The sequence below is a fragment of the Podarcis muralis genome, chromosome 7, assembly GCF_964188315.1.
Source record: "Podarcis muralis chromosome 7, rPodMur119.hap1.1, whole genome shotgun sequence".
In the NCBI taxonomy this organism is placed as follows: domain Eukaryota; kingdom Metazoa; phylum Chordata; class Lepidosauria; order Squamata; family Lacertidae; genus Podarcis; species Podarcis muralis.
This window is the reverse complement of record NC_135661.1, coordinates 76,857,404-76,877,505: the sequence shown is the minus strand read 5'-3', so window position 1 is coordinate 76,877,505 and position 20,102 is coordinate 76,857,404. Positions and strand designations below refer to the sequence as shown.

Below are 20,102 nucleotides of genomic sequence, written 5' to 3'. Positions count from 1 at the left end.
AATTAAAAAATATTATTATTATTATTATTATTATTATTATTATTATTATTATTATTTATTCTGCTTTTACAGTTACAGTTCTCAGAAAGGATTAACAGCCAATCTGTCTTCCTAGGGAGCTGTGAGAATTGTAGCTCTGTGAGGGGGATCGGGATCTCCTAGCTCTTGGCACCCTTAACAAACTGTGTTATTTGGGGGGAGCCATGACTGATTAAAACGGTATTATGCTGCTTTAAATGTAAAGTGCAAAGTGGGCCTCTTACATCTTCAAGTGTGGGAATAATATTAATATTAATACTAATGCTAATACTAATACTACTAATAGGAACTTCAATGAGAGGGGGACACAGGAGGCTGAGATTTCATTGCTGCAAGTGCATTTTGCTGCCTACTGGGAGCTGCTTTTCTAGGCAGCTGGCAAGGGTGCAGGAATCACAGAATTGGTGGAGTTGGAAGGGACCCTGAGGATCATCTAGCCTAACCCCTGTAATGCAGAAACATGCAGCTGTCCCGTACGGGGGTCAAACCTGTGACCTTGGCATTATCATCACCGCGCTCTAACCAACGGAGCTACTTAACTTGTGCAACCCAACTGGTGGGCTGCACTGACTGCGCATTGTGTGTCACAAGCTATGCAGGGTTTAATTATTTGTGGTATTTCTACTCCACCCTTTAGCAAAAAAGGGGGGAGCTCTTAAGAGCAGTTTACAAAAATCAAAACGGCAGCAGGACCTCAGGCTTACAATCTGGAAGGAAAGGACAGTTCAAGGTATTGAGGTTACAGCTGAGGTTGGTGCTGGTTCTGGCCATCTTGCCTTGCTAAAATGCCCTCCCCATACTCAATCAGATCCAGAGCAGCACAATGTGGCAATTTCCTGGTGAGGAGGGGAGGGCAGCCCCAGATACACAGTTCTTGTATAAGTGTTTCAAAACCTCAAGTTCATTGGAAACATTAGATTAACATTTGACAAAGGCCTTTAAAACGAATGCAGCTGACAGCTGCTGCTTCTTTCTAGGCTGGTCTCAGTGATCAGGTAATACCTGTCAGGAAATTTTTTGTGTGTGTGTGTGTTTGTGTGTGAGTGTTAATAGAGTTACACCATCACCATCTTATTAAAAAGAAAGTGCTATAAAGTTATTACAATACGCTGGAGGGGGGCATTTGGAGGATCGCAGCTTTCTCTTTACCTTGGCACCCCAGGAAACCTTAAACAAAGATTCTGTGTGAATTCTGTGTGAAAACCTTAAACAAAAATTCTGTGTGAATTGTGATTTCTTTGGGGGGTGGCTTGGGGACCTTGACACGCAAAGACCTGGTGGATAAACCCTTAACTGGAATTTTGCTGACAGCAGCAAGTATGGTTATCTCCAAGACAGCAAGGGAACCTGTATTATTCTGATACGAGTGCGTGTGGTAAACAGCCCCCACAGAGAAATTAACACAAAACCCAGAGCAACACAAGGACAAATTTGCTGGAGAATGGTGAAACTTTATTACAATTACAAAGACCAGCCCCAAAATGAAAGACCAGCCCGAAACATTTGCACCATTTTATAGATAGGATAACAGACAAATATTTGCATCTTTCTTCTTGTTGTAATTTGCTAGCCTTGTCAGGGAAAGACTAGTATCACATAGGGGAGTTTCCTGGAACAAAGTGATAAGAGTTGATTACTTGTTAATAATTTGTTAAAGCTGTACTGGATGGGACATCAAGTTCCAAGGTGTTGGAAAACAACAATAACGAATATTGAAAAATGGGAGACGGAAGACGAAATGGTTAAATCAACAATGATACAATGGACTACAGACCTGTGACATAATACAGAAATGTGTGCATGGGGAAAGCAGTGGAAAGTAGATATGAAATTTACTGCTTGTTACACCTTAAAAGGTAATTATATGAAAACGGAACGGAAGAAATTAGATTATAATATCATAATAATGATTTAATTGATAGAAGGTAGGATGCAGCAGAAGGGGAGAAAAAACAACATGAAAAATGGGGTGGCAAGTGGACAAAAACAAGAGAAGAAACAAAAATGTATTTTGATTGTATGTGCTAAAAATGTTGAAACTTAATAAAATATAATGGGAGAATATTGAAGAAAGAAAACACTCCCTGCCTACACGTTTCTCCTCCCAACTGCCTTGCTAAGAACCCTTTCAGCATCTTCCTCCAAATCATCCACAAATTTTTCCAGCATTCTCAGCGTTGACATAAAAGCAATTCTTCCTGCTGCTGGGGAGCCAAAGAGCAGCAACAGAGGTGAGAACAGAATATGAAAAAACCCGACCTTCGCGTTGGTCAGTAACTCGCCTACACGCAAAGGCAATGCTGAAGATGGAGGGGACTTCTTCATCTGGGCTCTAAGTTCCTCCTCAGGTTGCTGAACCAGCCTAGCAAGTTTGGCAAGAGACTCATCATCCACACCAAACTCCTGATAGTAGTTTAACATGGAAGGCAAGAGGAGGGAGGTGTCACAAGCAAAAGGGATGCCTGGCGTTGGGGTTGCGGTGACACCACACGACACCGTGGCGACCTCCCATGTGTGTTTCTTCAGAATCTCTTTCTTCTTCTGTAGGATACGTGTGGAGATGCTTGGAAGGGCCAAAATAAAAGCCCGTTGTTTGTGGACAGGGAGGTCCTTCTCTAGCGTTTCCTCCAAACAGTGGAAATCGTACTTGTTGAGGTCATATCTGGAAAGGAGGAAAACCCCCTGAGAGGTGAATTTTGCTTCTCTGAGGCTCTGCATACAGTCTTCACGGATTTTCCTCAGGACACCCTCCTCATCATAGAAGGGGGCCTGTTGTCTCCTGGCACTTTCCAAATCCAAGTCGACCTTGGTGCGCACAAAGTAAAACTTTTTTCCCTGCTGCTTAATTGCTTTTGCCAGGAGAATATCATTCTGGCCTAAACGGCGGCTGCTGACAATAATGAAGAAGTCATAGCGGTCAAAGTTTACCTGCTGGAGGTACGTATCAGCTGTGAATTGATTTGTGCCAATTCCTGGGAGATCCCATATTGTTACACTGGGAAGTTTAGGGTGCTGGTAAGGGACTACCTCCATAGTGGTCTCACGTACTCCAGTTTGTGCAGCACCTACTTCAAGATCGCCAAGACCTCGAAGGGCATTGACCAGGGCAGATTTCCCAGCACCCGTTACTCCCGAAATGGCGATATCAAGCTTGATTTTATCTGGTGTTTCCAGCAAAATGCTAAGGACATCTGCCATTCGGCTGTTTTCCAGAAACTCAGCCATGGTTCTGGAGGTCTCACCTGAAAGAACACAATGCAGAGGCATTTCATTTTCATAGAATCACAGGTGCCAAAACAGTGCAGTGGAGATGCCTGCCTGGTTTCAACCACACTAAAACAGCAATGCACACAAGTGCAAAAACATTCAGAGAAATCAGCTGCAACCTTCCAACAGCTTGACCTCACCCACAAAGGTGCTCTCCATCACCTCCGGAGACAGACAGAGGCCAGCAATACAATACTGGCATCAGATATTGATATGTCATTGAAATAAACAGTGTAGCATTTTCTTTGCAGGACGAAAAAACTGGGCACAGTTTCAAGATACAGTGGTACCTCGGGTTACATACACTTCAGGTTACAGACTCCGCTAACCCAGAAATAGTGCTTCAGGTTAAGAACTTTGCTTCAGGATGAGAACAGAAATCGTGCTCCGGCGGCACGGCAGCAGCAGGAGACCCCAGTAACTAAAGTGGTGCTTCAGGTTAAGAACAGTTTCAGGTTAAGTACAGACCTCCGGAACGAATGAAGTACTTGACCCGAGGTACCACTGTAGTCTGTTTAAAAAAAGATACCAGTTTGTGCAAGGTTTGGAACTGCCAGCATCAATGCCTTTTTAACAGCCCACGACGTTTTTGGGCTTCCCTGGATGTTGGTCCTCAGGGCACGGAAGTGAGACTCTGGAAACCTCGCCAGTAATGCTGGCCTAATCACTCTGGAAACTGCATCGGACCATTGCTCCATCGAGCTGAGTATTGTCAGCACTGACCGGCAGCGGCCCTCCAGCTTTTCAGAAAAGAAGACATTCCCAGGATGCCTGGGATTAAATCTGATACGGTTTGCGTGCAATGCGTGTGCTTCGCCGCTAAGCTGCAGCCTTTCCCCCCATTTGCAGATGGTTGGAAGAAGCAGAAATAACGGGAGAGGAAGAAGAAACCAGAACCACGAAAGCAGCCGCAGCAGCTGCAGGACTGCTTTTAGCAAGGAGGGAGGCTAAAGCCAGCTGCAGGTGGGCTTCTAAGTGGGGACCCCGCAAACTTTGACACGCAATCTTTCTCCCTTGCACTATGCCCCCCTCCCCTGCCCCGCTACAAGCTCAAGCAGGGTGGCTGGCTGTTGCCACAGCTTAAAGGGCTTGGAAGGGGTTTTGAGCTCACCTTCAGTTCCCTGCAAAGCGGCTGGAGTCTTCCTCGAGAGTAGGCCTCCGCTTTGGTGCCGTAGCAGCAACGCACAACAACCCTGACGCCTGCCTGCAATTCTCCGGGACCCCTTGGAAGTAAAAGTGAAACAAACCTTCAGTCTGCCCACACCCAAACTCAAGTCTCTGTGCCTGGTGCCACCTTGTGGCCCTAATTTTTACGAACACCATGGGAAGGCTTAAAGGTTACCCAACTAAGTATTAACTGACATGGTGAAATTTTTTGTATAGCTCATTTTTTTCTACGTGCTTTACGTTTCTTCTTTATGACTACTGTTGCAATAAATAATCTTTCATAAAAGATATTGCATTACATTCTTCATTAAATTATCTTTCCGTTGATATATAATTTTATGGTATTGCTCAAAAAAAGAAAAGGGGAAAAAAGTGGTGTTATGAGCCATCATTGCCAAAACCAGATGACACCTGATTGGCTCTCTAAACACTCCTTTTTCTGATTATTTGGCTGTATCTTTTGATAGAATACAGATAACTGAGCAAACTTTGTTGCATTACATTCTTCATTAAATTATCTTTCCATTGATATGTAACTTTATGGTATTACTCCAAAAGAAAGTGGTGTTATGAGCGATCAAACCTCGGAAATGCACTTTTCCCAAAAGGTTTCCACAGTGTTGGCCACTAGTGTGGTTCTCTCTGTCACACACACACATTCTACATACAGTGTAGAATCATAGAATTGTAGAGCTGGAAGGGGTCCCGAGGGTCATCTAGTCCAACCCCCCTGCAGGGCAGCAATCTTTTGTGCTACGTGGAACTCGAACCCACCTCCCTAAGATGAAGAGTCTCATGCTCTGCCGACTGAGTTCTCCCAGCTTTAAATGTTTGCTGTGAATGCACCTATGCCTGATTTCCTGACAGAGGAGAACTCCTTGTCCGCTCCTCAGTTGCTGGCTCTGATGGGCAGGTATTTCTGTACTGGTTTCTGCAACGCGCTATGGCCTAGTGCAAGACAACGCAGGGCTCCTGCACCTTAAATAGGGGCACAGGAGAGGGAATTTCGGCTTGTCTGCTGCGATTTCCTCTTCTGCACAACCATTAAAAGGTGTGTGAAAGCTGTGCCTTTCCCTTTCCTTTATACTTTCTTTGCGCCTGGCTAGTCTACTCAGACAGCTGACTCCAGTGGGTAAGAGATTCTGTAGATTCTGAGACTAGGATCTGCCAGTACAGTGATACCTCAGGTTAAGTACTTAATTCGTTCCGGAGGTCCGTTCTTAACCTGAAACTGTTCTTAACCTGAAGACCACTTTAGTTAATGGGACCTCCTGCTGCTGCCGCGCTGCCAGAGCCCGATTGCTGTTCTTATCCTGAAGCAAAGTTCTTAAACTGAAGCACTATTTCTGGATTAGCGGAGTGTGTAACCTGAAGCGCATGTAACCCGAGGTACCACTGTAGATCTTGGGTTGGTTTGAATTTCCTGCTGCAGATTGTTTTGACAACGGAAGCAACAAAGCAGCATGTGGCACGCTGCTGAATAAAAATAGGGTGAGCAGAAGTGTGTGTCTGTGGTACGGGTGTGAGAAATACCGTAGTTCAGTTCTGGCACTCCGAACAAGTTTATGGGCTGAGAAATTTTAAGGGTAAATTTTTTCGCCTCAGGCTCCACTTGCTGGATCTCAGGCTTTGTAGAGATTGGAAGAATCAACTGAAAATGAAAGAAAGCCATTAGGAAAAAGATACTTTGGCAAGCATTTAAATCACAGGTAGGCAAACTAAGGCCTGGGGGCCGGATCCGGCCCAATTGCCTTCTCAATCCGTCCTGCGGACGGTCCGGGAATCAGTGTTTTTACATGAGTAGAATATGTGCTTTTATTTAAAATGCATCTCTGGGTTATTTGTGGGGCATAGGAATTCGTTCATCCCCCCCCAAAATATATATATATATAGTCCAGCCCCCCCCCCCAAGGTCTGAGGGACAGTGAACTGTTGAAAAAGTTTGCTGACCCCTGATTTAAATCATGGATAGGCAAACTAAGGCCAGGGGGCCGGATCCAGCCCAATTGCCTTCTAAATCCGGGAGGTATGTTCAGCAGCTTAAAAATGTTCTATATGCTGTATAATGTATAGTGTTTTTAGTTGCTTTTAAAAATCGCGATGTTTTTAATTGCATTGTGCTGTTTGCCATCTTGTAGTATGGCCTGCCTGGGCTCTTTCAGGGGGAAAGGCAGGTTAAAAACCAAACTGATAATAACAACAGAAGCAGTCTTCTTTAAGCATAGAGAATCTTATTAACTGCCCCGAGATATAAATGAAGGGCTTTATATAAAATTAATAAATCATAATAATCCTGAAGGAGCTGCTCCTGTACAGATGCCCAGACAAGGGCTAGGGCCATAGCACTCCTCCCAAGGCAATCTGGGTGGGGTAGTACCTATTTGATATATGTCATGGGACTCTCCACCACCAGATCAACCTCTTGGTGAATCAACCAGCAGGCGGCTTGGTTGATATGCGTTATACGCAATGCCTAAGTCAAAGCTCCTTACATCTTTAATCAATGAAGTTGTGGCCTAATTTGAACCAAAAATAATGTCATGAGTGGTCTGATAGACAGTGCAGGATGGTTGGCTCAGTACCTGTGAATGCAATTAATATCTTAGCCCATTCTTGCTGCATGCAGTTTGACGCTTCTTAAAATGTTGGTAACTTGACTTTGGCCCAATTTTGAGTTTGGACCTCTGAGCACTTTGATTGGCAGGTCTGCAGAAACAGCAGGGAAGGACTGTGGCTCAGCAACAGAGCTCCATGCAGAACAAACCGGGCTCATTCCCAGCATCCCAGCTCATTCCCTCCCGCTGCCACCGCACCACTGCCGCACGATTTCTGTTCTCATCCTGAAGCAAAATTCTTAACCCGAGGTACTATTTCTGGGTTAGTGGAGTCTGTAACCTGAAGCGTCTGTAACCCGAGGTACCACTGTATAGGGCTGGCAGAGAACTCTTTCTGAAACCTGGAGAGACATTGCCCATTAAACAGTACTGAATTAGATTGTTTGACTCCGTAGAAGGCAGAGTCCTATGTTCTTAGGCAGACAAAGATAGGATCTCAGTTTTTTCAACTTTTATTAACTTTCACTCAATACAACAGAGAAGAAGGCAAATACCCTTGAAAGGCCGAAGTGAAAACAAGAGGCAAAGGGGGAAGAGAGGAGTATTTCTTCATTGCTGAGATGCTGCAAAAGAGACATTATAAGAGAAGTTTCATCAGCAGGAGAACTAGGAGGGGATATGCTAACGAGGGAGCAGCCCTGCTGGCTTGAGAGACCTTGGCCTGGGAACAGGTCACATTTCTCATATTAGGAAAGGCAGAAAGCGGTCTGTTCATTGACTGTAGTGTCTGGCAGCCAGATTCAGAAATGCAGCCCTTCATGGTGCTATTTACGACGTTCGTGTCTGCAAGGGAAATCAAAGGCGAGTGGTCAGGGGAGTCAGGAACTAGCGCGCACACACAAAAACCCATCTGCTCAATTTAAAAAAATACCTATCCACGGTAGGACACATATATTTTATCCATCATGGCTGACCTTAAGCTGATATACCAAATTAGAACAAAGGAGCAAAAGAGGTTAAGGTATTATGATATTGTTATGTAAATATATGAGCAGGAATTGATAATTAGTATTATACAGTGGTACCTCTGGTTAAGAACTTACGATAATTCGTTCTGGAAGTCCGTTCTTAACCTGAAACTGTTCTTAGCCTGAGGTACCACTTTAGCTAATGGGGCCTCCGGCTGCCGCCGTGCAATTTCTGTTCTCATCCTGAAGCAAAGTTCTTAACGCAAGGTACTACTTCCGGGTTAGCGGAGTCTGTAACCTGAAGCGTTTGTAACCCAAGGTACCACTGTAATTAACAATAATAATAAATTGAATACAAGGAATGAAATGTGAATCAGAGATAAATATGTAATATCAAGCAGCAATGGGAGAAAGTAGGGACACATTGAGGACAAAGAGTGAGAAGTCAACTTTTGGGGAGAAATTATATTAAATTTGGTGTAATTTGGCATTGATTTGTTGAAATTTTGGGAAACTAATAAATATTATTTGGCAAACAAAAATACAAAAAAGGGAACATCAGAGGAAAAGGTCAACTGCAAATAGCCTAAGGATAGCAAAGAGGAGGTTTCAAGGAAATACCCAATTTGTCAGACCTTCTAAGCTCTTGCCATGGTTACCATGGTACAGTCTGTTTGTATCGGAACAGGTTCCCCATACAATACAGAGCAAGACTGAAAGAGCCCAACCAACTGTTCTGCTTTCTAACCAACATGGTTGCTGTGACTGGACTCGAAAGTTACCTGCCTTGAGCTACTAGACCGGAGGGGGCAGGGGGACCTCTGCCCCACTGGCCAATTTTGGCCTCCCAGGCACATGAGGGCATTTCCCTCAAGCCACACCCACCTACCAAGACATCACTCATGACATCAGTTGATGGGCAGAAGGGTGGGGCTCAATTCTGCATCTGTTGCGGGTGCCTCCAGGGTGGTGTTTATTGTAGGCGTATTTTGCAACATGTTGTTGGCACACTAATAGGAAGTGGTGGGTTTCCAGTGCTACCACATTATTCCTGTCCGGAGGGGATTTAGCCACCAACGAAAGCAGGACAAAATTAAATATTTGTGGTAGGAAAAGTTATGGGATTTCAGCAGGATATGCACTGGTTCGAAATGAAGCAGTGACTGTCCCAGAACCTTTGCAGCAGCAGTCTTGAAAGGGAGAATCGTGTGTCATCACCCTGATAGCATCCTGAGTACAAATCATCATGAACACACAATCAAAAGATGACTGGATAAATCATTCTAGCTCATTATTGTCCGCTACTCTGACTGGCAGTGGCCCTCCAGAGTCTCGGGGAAGATCTTTTCTATCTATGGCCTTTAACTGGAGGTGCCAGTGATTCAGCTTGGGGTTTTTTGCAAGGAAAGTATGCTAGAAGCAACATTAACTACATCCATGCAATTAAGGTGCACATCTTTCTTTGGTAAATAGCAGCCACAAGAAATTCTGAGGGGACAAGGGGATGAAGAGGGCAGGGTTGGGGGAAAATTAACTCTTTCTCTCCCTGCCTCAGTCTCCACAAAAGTCACCTCTCTGAAGATGCTGTTTGCATCTCAGAAAAAGCTAGCCCTGAGCTACAATTCTTTCCCACCGATACTGAAAATCAATCCACATCCCATAGGAAGAAGAAAAACTGAAATGGACTGCAGCATCGGAAATCACAATTAGCAATACCTGTAACCGTGATAAAACCTATGCAGAAAGCATTCCCTCCAGTACAATAGACATATTCCTCAGGGCATTCATCATTTTTAGAATAGCAGGATGGGCAAAACTTTCCATTGACATCGGGGGGCATTCTTGGCACTGAAACATAAGAGGAATCAATTGAATTAAGGAAAGACAGTGTGGTGCAGATTAATTTAGACAAAGTATTCCTAGTCCTTACCTCCCACCTATGATCCCCTGCCCCCTGCAGTGTAGAAGCAGAAGCTTCCTAACCGTTTTTGATGCATGCTGTGTCTGTCTAGACAGAGTAGAAAGTGATTACTTCTTTCCTCATGGTGTTGGGCTAAAATGACTAATAATAATAATAATAATTATTATTATTATTATTTATATCCCACCCATCTGGCTGGGTTTCCCCAGCCACTCCCGGCGACTCCCAACAGAATATTAAAAACACGATAAAACATCAAACATTAAAAAGTTCCCTAAACAGGGCTGCCTTCAGATGTCTTCTAAAAGTCAGATAGTTGTTTATTTCCTTGACATCTGGTGGGAGGGCATTCCACAGGGCAGGTGCCACTACCGAGAAGGCCCTCTGCCTGGTTCCCTGTAGCTTCACTTCTCACAGTGAGGGAACTGCCAGAAGGTCCACAGAGCTGGACCTCAGTGTCCGGGCTGAACGATGCAGGTGGAGACGCTCCTTCAGGTATACTGGGCCAAGGCCATTTAGAGCTTTAAAGATCAGCACCAAAACTTTGAATTGTGCTTGGAAACGTACTGGGAGCCAATGTAGGGCTTTCAGGAATGGTGTTATATGGTCCCGGCGGCCACTCCCAGTCACCAGTCTAGCTGCCGAATTCTGGATTAACTGTAGTTTTCGGGTCATCTTCAAAGGTAGCCCCACGTAGAGCACATTGCAGTAGTCCAAGCAGGACATAACTAGAGCATGCACCACTCTGGCGAGACAGTCTGCAGGCAGGTAGGGTCTCAGCTGGTGTACCAGATGGAGCTGGGAGACAGCTGCCCTGGACACAGAATTCACCTGCGCCTCCATGGACAGCTGTGAGTCCAAATTGACTCCCAGGCTGTGGACCTTGTCCTTCAGGGGCACAGTTACCCCGTTCAAGACCAGGGAGTCCTCCACACCTGCCCTGCTGAATTCCTTCATGTGCCTGAAGGGCACTTCCATTGATCTCCACACATCCATCGTTCTCCACACATCCATCTTTTGCCAGTTATGCTCCTTGTCAGACTTCTGGTCTGGGCAGAATGCCGGAAGAATGACCTGAGCTCTACGGAAAGGTTTGCTTTAGGAACAAACATACCTAGGATCCGTTTACAGCAAAGTTCTCTCAGGGCAGAAAACAGAAGGTTGCATATGCTACTAGTCCACTGAGATCCAATGGGGAAGCCCCAGGGGTAGTTTTCCAGGCAGCAAAGGAAGCTTCCAGGCTGAGCCTGATGCCTGGGAAACTGACCCTGCCCACTCGCTCCACTGCAAATTGCGAGGGGGCGTGGGGGCAGACCTCCAGGAGTGGGCTCAGCCCACCCCTCTAGTATATGCGGCACTGCCCCATCCTGCTCTGCCACCCGCTACCGGGCACAGGCAAATGACCAATTGAAACATGCCCAGTTGGCCCACAACTGCACAAACATGCATGGTGCCAAACCCATACTTTAAAAATGGCAAAAACCTCCTTAAAAGAGCCCAGGAAGGGCGAAAGGCACAAAACCAGAGCCTAGCAACCCAACAAGCCTTTGCAAGTGCAATCCTAGGAGCCCTTGACCGACCATTGAGGCCTGTGGAGAGTTGGAGGTTTGGAGGGAGTGAATGTCGTGGAGTTTGGCGTTGGTAAGTGCTGTTGGTTTTAAAGGGTTTCCAGAGGTTTTGAGGTTGTTTGGAGGCTTTTCCAATGGTGTTTCAAATATACTCGATTTCACATAAATGCTCGGAGCCTCGGAACATAACCCCTGTGCAAATTGGGAGTTGCCCGTAAAATAATACCTACATTCAGGGGAATCTGGCGAACAATTCTCCTTTGAGCAGCAGACAGTGCTTTCCCTGATGTGTTTATCCTGTCCAAGATTGATCTCGAACCATATTTTGCAGAGGTCAGGGGAAAGGCAGCCCTTCACTACTTTTGTAACTGTGGTGTTATCTGCAGAAAACAAGAAAAGAGGGTATATTTAGAAGGCGTAAGGGGATGCCTGCAGAATCCTCATGGGTTATGCGTCAAATGGGCATGCACGGCAGGCGATGAAGATGCACAAAGCATACACAAGCTAACCTTTTTCACTTCAAGGGCGGCATGACATAACTGGGCAGAAAGTGAAAACCAGACTGAGGTAAGGAACAAAACTGGGCGGGGTAAATCCCAGAGCCCCAAAGGAGATTTAAGTGTGAGAATCTCACCCTTCCTTAGTATGCAGTATGCTATTCAATAAGGCTTAAAATATTGAGTCCCCACCCCAATACGCATTTATAGACAGGAAAATGGAGGCACAATGAGTTATATAATGAGAAGAGACACTATTCCTCTTGGGCAGTAGAGGCCCAGCCAATACACCCTGAGCTAAGGTTTGGGCTGTCTTTCTGAGAACGAGGGTAAAACCCAACATATGGCTTTGAAGGCCATGACCCTACTTGCTTTCTCCACAGTTCACACACAAGGATGAGACAGTTGCTCAGTAGCAGGGCTAATGTCCTGCACACAGAAGGCAAGATATTCTCTCTCTCATTCGAGGATGTGAGCAGCCCTCCAGGCTGGGAAGGACCAATGTTGCCAGTGGATTCATAAGTTTTGCACAAAACTGCAGTATATTCACTCCTATGGTCCACCTTTTGGGCGTTCTGCCAAAGTCATATAACACACATCATCAGCAGAAGGGCAAGGTTCCTTTTCGCCAGTGCAGAATGTTTGTCCACGGCAAACTACACACTCCAAAGAGGCACCTGGAGAAAGGGAAGAGAAGACAATTGCATGAATGATACAGGGTGGGTAGAATTCAAAGCTGTAGAGTAGAGAGTTGATATGGCTGCCCCTCTACTTTTGTTTTTGTATTTATTTTTAAACCACTCAGAACTCTTTCCGGCATCCTTTTTACTGCATATTCTAGATGACTTGTACTCAACAGTGATACTAGGGCAGTCATACACATTTCAGTGCTGTTTAAGCCTGCAAACGTTTTTGGGCGGTCACATTGCATCATTTCCAATCAGGGTATTCCCCCCCCCCCCCCAATTCTGCTCCACACAACAATAATGCAATAGCATTGGGGAAGCTCTCCAGAACAAACTAAAGCAGAGCATATCCACCAGTAATACACTGCTATTGTATTAATGACATTATTGCAGAATATTCCCACAACAAAACAGGGTCTCCAAAACCTTGTGGCTATAAGCAAGGCTCTGTGCGCTTCATATATTCCTTATTTATTTTAAAAATGAACCTGTATGCCAGATAAAGGAGCAAATTTACATTAAGTACATTTTTGCCCTCCTGTGTTTCTGTGGAATCAGAGCACGCACACAGACCCTGTTCATGCATTGCTCTTGTATACAGCAATTAGGTTCGTAGATAGCAGATAGGATTGGGCCCGTACTTTTAGCCTTGCCCATGACATTGCATCTTACCATAAGCATGTGTTGGGTGTCTGCCGGGTGTACCCAGGCACCCCCTAATGTTTTAAAAAACCAGTGACCAAGAGAAGCAGACAGAGAGAGGCACAGGCAGAATAAAAAGGCTAGAATGGATCTGCAGCTTCTGTCTGCGTCTCTCTCTGGAAGTGGCAATGGGGTGATTGGCTCCAGCGGTGGCAGTAAAGGAGGAGGAGGACCTGGTTTTTTTAGTTTTTTAAGCTTGGCGCTTGCTTTTTTTTTTGCTATTTATTTTGCGTTTTTGTTTTTGAGGCTTTTTTGAAAATGCCGATTAATTTTCCCGAGGATGAAAAAAATTATCTCAAACTCATGCAGAAATATGGAGAACTAAATTTAAATTGGAAAAATGATGAGCTGAGAGAGAAAAAATGAAGTTGACAGATTCAGCCATCCCTACTGGATAGTCATGTAAATAAATAGACACCAAGTCATGCCAGCTTGGATGTAATTCAGTGTTTTGCAGTCGATGGCCCGGGATTATGAGAGTTGCAGTCCAGGGCCTCTAGGCTGAAGAACATAGATTTCCTAATGAAATAAATCTCCCACTCTGATACCATTAGGAGCTTCCAGCTGCCCCTTACCTGTAGTTAGCAGAGAGAAGAAGAAAATTCCCAGAAAAGCCTGCATGGCGATGGTTCGAAAGCTCTGGATAAGTCTGGATAAGACAAAATTGGTTTTTTAAAATGAACTAAATAGAAATAGGTCAAAAATTAAGGATAAGGACTTGTTGAACTAACATTTTGAATTGGAATATAAGAAGGGGAGGTGTGGGGAAGTCAGGGAAATATGTTATTGAAAAATAAGGATTGTGAACTTTATTTGTTTTTAAACGTTTTTGTTTTTTGATTCTTTTTTAATGTATTAAATTTGAAAATTTCAATAAATATCTTTAAAAAACAAAAACAAAAGCTCCTTCAATGAAGCAAATGTTGTGACTCAAAGTATCTGCTAAAACATTCACGGCAGCAAGATAAATAAAAATATAAGACTTGTTGCCCAGCAGGAAATTCATTACCACAAGCTGAAAACATGAATTCCAGGTAGAGGTGACCTATCCTTTGCCCAAAGAGTCATGTTGGCAATTGAGCAAGCAGCTGAGGTCTGGTTTTTGCAAGCTCTCTGTCTTCCTGAAGACACAGTCCAGTTGCACAGTGGTACCTTGGTTCTCAAACGCCTTGATACTCAAATGCCTTGGTACACAAATGCCGAAAACCCAGAAGTGTTCCGGTTTTCGAATGTTTTTCGGAAGCCAAACGTCCGATGCAGCTGTCGGCTATTGTTTCCAGGGCACCTTCACCAATCAGAAGCTGCGCCTTGGTTTTGGAACATTTCAGAAGTCAAACCGACTTCTGGAATGATTAAGTTTGGTACTCCCCCCCTTCCCCCCCCCCTTTTTTGGCATTTTTGTTTTTGAGGCTTTTTCGATTAATTTGTTTTAGTGACTGTGTGGAACCCAGTTCAGCTACTGATTGATTGATTGTGTGACTGCAGAAATGGATAAAAGCCCCCCCCAAAAAAACCCCAATGACTATCATTTAATTTTAATTATCTACAATACTGTCTTATTTATTTTATAGTACAGTACGTTGATTATTGCTTTCATTTTATGGATCAATGGTCTCGTTAGATAGTAAAATTCATGTTAAATTGCTGTTCTAGGGGTTGTTTTTAAAAGTCTGGAATGGATTAATCCGTTTTGCATTACGTACTTTCTATGGGAAAGCACACCTTGGTTTTGGAATGCTTTGGTTTTGGAACGGATTAAGTTTGAGAACCAAGGTACTACTGTACACATAAACAAGAGGCTTCTTTCTGCTGTGCAAAGAATTCTAAGATGCTTCTCAAATGTTCATCTCATGCTCCCAAAATATCTGAAACAAATTACAGGAAACTCCCCAGCCATGTTGGAGGATTGGTAGAGCCTACAGAAATTTGGAGCTGGCACTGCACCCAGTCAGGCTTTTGATTCTCCTTGGCAGGAGACACTCACCCCTCACAGTCATCTGTTGCAGAGGGGTATCAGGCACTGGCCTCTGTCTACCCCACTGAAGGAGCAAATAAATTTGGATTTGAACTTGGGACCCTCTGCACGCAATGCAGATGCTTTGCCACTGAGCTGCAAATTTCCCACAAGAGACCGGCAGGATCAGACCAAACCTAGCCCAACCAATTATGTCATCTGGTTATTATGAGAGCAACTGTTTAAGAACTGGTGCATGCATTTGATTCCACACACACACCCTTCCCTCTCTACCTCTTTTCCCTCATGTAACACATTTTTTAAGACTGTAAAAGTCTGTCTTGTTTTTAATTGATTGCACATGAGCCACTCTGGGAGCCTTTTTGGCATAAGGGCAAGGTACGAATGCTCCAAATAAATAAATAAAGTAAGCCAAAAAGGAGGTAGCTGGGGTTATTGGTTTGTTTTGGTTCTTACTTTTATTATGCATTTGGGGGTTTTTATAGAATTTTTTTGTTGCAAATCACCCTGAGATCTATGGACAGTTAATAATAATAATAATAATAATAATAATAATAATAATAATAATAATCAGTGCTTTTTTCTGGGGGTACGCAAGGGTATGCATACCCCTAAACATTTTGTACATCTTTGTACTTTTGTTCATGTACTGTATTTATTTCCCCCCGATTTGAACTATAAAATTGTGATTTTCTTGAGTCAAAACTGAGAGTACCCCTAAGCATTTTTTAAAGGGGGAAAAAAGCACTGATAACAACAACAATCCAACTTCCCACTGTGGCCCAAACAGATGCCTTTACACAACCAGGAGATAGATAGATAGATAGATAGATAGATAGATAGATAGATAGATAGATAGATAGATAGATAGATATGATATAAACATCCATGAGCCACTTTCTGTTCCATTTCTGTTCCACCCAGAGAACCTCTCAACCACCGTTCCTAGTGACCAGCGATACCTTCGCCTCTGCCAATTAATATTTATCCTCTTAAAACTGCCAAGCTGGTGGCTATAGGCAAACACCAAGATACATAACACGGAAGGCAGGGGGGAGGAGAATACGGCCAGATCCTTCCTTGTAAAGCGACAGCCCCACACAAGCTAACCCGCAGCCCATTAAAATCGAAATTGTTAGGCAACCCTGCATTAAATTCCAAATTGTTAGGCAATCCTACAGCAGGCCTTTGCCCCGCTGGAGTCTGATGAGATATCTCTTATCTCAAGGCCAAGGGAGCTTAGGGGCTGGGGCAACCCTGTTTGGGTGGGTGGGGGAATAAGTCATTTTTTATTTTTTATTATTGTTTATGTTGTTGTTGTTGTTGTTGTTGTTGTTAGGAAACTGGCAGGCCTTGGATTCATTAATTGTTTTCTTTTGTAAGGTGTATACCTACCGCCTGGGGGGAAAAATAAAAATTAAAACCTTCAAAGCGGATCAGAGCAGGAATGCAGGCTGAGGCCTAGTCCTATCCAGGCTAAGAGCCTTTGCCACCGCCACCCAGCCCTCTCCCCACCCCGGCTTCTTCTTCTCCCTACAAAATTGGGGAAGGGGCCTCTTCTTTTTGGCCTCTGCGTAACAAACCTCTCCAAACAGACTCCCAGCCGCCAAGCGTCTCCGTTTTTGGACCCACCGTAAATGCAAAGCGCTACAGAACCGCTATGGAACTGTCATGGCTCCCCACCCACCCCGGCCTAAGGATCCTGGCAACCAGTGCCGGATTTACGTATAAGATAAACAAGCTATAGCTTAGGGCCTCACTCTCTTGGGGGGGGGGGGATAAAGGAGGGAAAAAACTGGATGTACGTTTCCAAAATATAAGATAAAAAAACAAATAAAACCTACATACAGCAACAGTCTTTTGTGTTGTGTAGGCTCCTATGATGTAAGTCATGGGCCCCGCCTGCTAGCCTGCTCCCTAAAATATCACTGGTTTGCTCATTTCTATATAAATTACTTTGATAAAATGCATATTTTGTTATGTGCAAATGGCTTTAGATACCTATTAGGTCCATAAATTACCATGTAGCATATATTCAGTACAAAAAAACAGTGATAATTTGTTGTTGACAAAGGAAAGCTGGACATATAAATGGCCCCATTAACTTCAGTAGTTTAGGGCCTCATCAAACCTAAACCTGGCCCCGCTGGGAACTATAGTTTATTATTTATTATTTATATTTTATTTATGCTTTTCAGGTTTATACATTTCACAAATTTAACTGTCTTTTTAACATTTCAAAACTTGACTTCCTTCCCCCTCTTTCTGCGGCTCCTTAAATTTATTTTAAATATCTTTTGCATATCCAAGTTAACATAATTTGCTCATTTATTCATCCGCTTTGAATATATACTTCTCTGAAACTGCAGGTTATTGCAACAATCCTGCCAATGTTCTTACCTGTTTACAATTTATCTGTAAACATTCAATAAGCCCTTCCCATTCTTTTATAAAATGTTTATCTTGATTTCTTATTCTTCCGGTAAGTTTCACCATTTCTGCATATTTTGCATAAGTTTTTGGATCCATTCTTCCTTTACTGGGACTTCTGCTTCTTTCCATTTTGGGACGAGTAACATTCTTGTCGCTGTAGTAGCATACATGAATATGTTTCTATACACCTTAGGTAGTTCTGTCCCTCTAATTCCCAAAAGAAAAGCTTCTGGCTGTTTTACAAACGTTATTTTAAACATCGCTTTCGATTCATTGTATATCATTTTCCAGTAAGCTTTAACCTTACTACAAGACCACTGTAGCCTTATGAGGCTTTGCCCTCGGGTGGGAAAAATACTGCGCCTGGGAAAGGGAAGTGGGAGTCAACAGACACTCAAGGAATAGTTCGGAGAAAAGGCTTTTATTTCTACCATCCATGAACTGGTAGAAGGAGCAAGTGTGATAAGTCGCAAAAAGCATGCACGAAGTTCACAGTCCTGTGCACAAGCATATATACCCCTTTCCAGTTCCCTCCTCCTTTCTCCTCCCTCAGGAGTCCTGCCCATGAGTTCCTCTGAGCATGAACAGAAAGCTGTCTTGGGACTCTTGGACTCTTGGCACTCTTCTCAAAGAAGCATCTAAAAAGGCTCCTTCCCCTGCTTCAGGTATCTTGCACCCTGCAATCAGCAGGCAAGGTCCTTGGAGCCAGGAAAGGGGGAATGAGAAGCCGAGGGGGTGGGTCGAGGAGCCCTGGTGGTTCAGCATGTCCAAGATGTTGCAACCGAATGAGATAAGATTCAGTTTCTCAGGCCTGCTATGAACAGAGCCTATTCATTAGCCTTTAAAAGTAACATTTTGCCTTTTGCCACAGCATCTTGTGAGAAAAGCAGAGAAGAGCAGAGAAAAGCTGTTTTGGATTTTTTTAGAAGACAAAAGGAGTTTTGGACAGTTTTGAGGCCTGGGGTGATTATTGAAGCCTGGGGTGATTTCACAGACAGGATTTGGGTATTCTGTCCCTTCACCACCACATATGATAAAAAAGAACCTTATTTCTCTTTACATTTTCAACACTTATTTGATTTAGATTTATACATTTTTGCCAGTTTACTCGGTGTTAGATACCATCAATATATCATTTTCATATCCTGGGAACTATAGTTTAAGGGTGCTAGGAGTTGTTAGGGGTGGCTGCAAACTCCCCTGACAGAGCTACAATTCCCCAGGTGGTTTGAACAGATGGTCCCCGCCCCATTGCCTGACCTCCCCCCTCCCAAAAAAACCCTCTTCTCAAAGAAGCATCTAAAAAGGCTCCTTCCCCTGCTTCAGGTATCTTGCACCCTGCAATCAGCAGGCAAGGTCCTTGGAGCCAAGTCCTAGGGGCTGAAGCCCCCAATAAAATATTTGAGGGGACTGCCCCACCAAAATTGATGGGCATTGCCATTCGAATGGTGTGCACGCACCAGGGGTTACCCAGGTCCCCCCAATATTTTATTCAAGTTGGTACCCCTGGAGGACAGGTGAGCCAGTGGCCGTCGACCTATGGCGGAACCTTTGCGGTGGCATTTCCCTGGTGAAGTTTATCTGCCTCCCTAGTTAATCAACTTTTAGGAAGAAATTAGAAACATTCCTGTTTTAGACACACATACTTACAGCTCCCATTTAGCCTTTTCATATCTCTTGAGTTGTTGCATAACATACCCTCCAACGTTTCTCCGATGAAAATGGGAACATCCTATTCCACCATCATCATTTTATTATTTATTCCCCGCCCATCTGACTGGGTTGCCACAGCCACTCTGGGCAGCTTCCAACATATATAAAAACAGAATAAAACTTTTTTAAAAACTTCCCTACGCAGGGCAGCCTTCAGATGTCTTCTAAACGTCGTATAGTTACTTATCCCCTTGGCTTGGGGGTTGCATAACTCCATCCGCTCAAACATTTCTCCGATGAAAATAGGGACGTCCTAAGGAAAAGTGGGACATTCTGGGATCAAATCAGAAACCAGGACGGCTTCTGTAAATCCAGGACCATCCCTGGAAAATAGGGAGACTTGGACGGTCTCTTATAAATATGCTGACATTTTTCAGTTGTACATTTGAAGGCTATACATTGAAAGTAAAAAAAAAAAAAAATGGAGGTTAAAATATAGTGTATTATTACTGCTGACAATGACTAATAAAGATACTGGTAATTCGCTTCTGAGTGTGTGCTGGGGGACACACAGATTTCACAGGCATTCAATGGGTAAAAAGACAGTTCCTGGCAACCTGGAAATCAATGGTTGAATGTTTTTAGAATGCTTTAAAAATGTTTTATCTCAA

The 20,102-nt window shown here is 43.8% G+C and overlaps 2 protein-coding genes across 2 annotated transcripts; both read right to left on the bottom strand.

The window, feature by feature from the left end:
• Positions 1 to 1,469: 1,469 nt before the first annotated feature.
• Positions 1,470 to 4,559, bottom strand: LOC114603445 (interferon-inducible GTPase 5-like). Its single transcript, XM_028742442.2, has 2 exons — positions 4,418 to 4,559; positions 1,470 to 3,281 (listed from the first exon to the last, which is right to left on the bottom strand). Exon 2 carries the CDS (start codon positions 3,262 to 3,264, stop codon positions 2,128 to 2,130), a length of 1,137 nt encoding a protein of 378 aa, XP_028598275.2. The 5' UTR covers positions 3,265 to 3,281; positions 4,418 to 4,559; the 3' UTR covers positions 1,470 to 2,127.
• A 3,106-nt stretch (positions 4,560 to 7,665) lies between these two features.
• On the bottom strand, positions 7,666 to 19,560 carry LOC114602279 (phospholipase A2 inhibitor CNF-like). The gene is made up of 7 exons (XM_077932499.1): positions 19,429 to 19,560; positions 14,269 to 14,312; positions 13,946 to 14,002; positions 12,546 to 12,659; positions 11,716 to 11,865; positions 9,713 to 9,844; positions 7,666 to 7,871 (listed from the first exon to the last, which is right to left on the bottom strand). The coding sequence occupies exons 3-7, from the start codon at positions 13,989 to 13,991 to the stop codon at positions 7,666 to 7,668; spliced, it is 648 nt and encodes a 215-aa protein (XP_077788625.1). The 5' UTR covers positions 13,992 to 14,002; positions 14,269 to 14,312; positions 19,429 to 19,560.
• Positions 19,561 to 20,102: the final 542 nt, after the last annotated feature.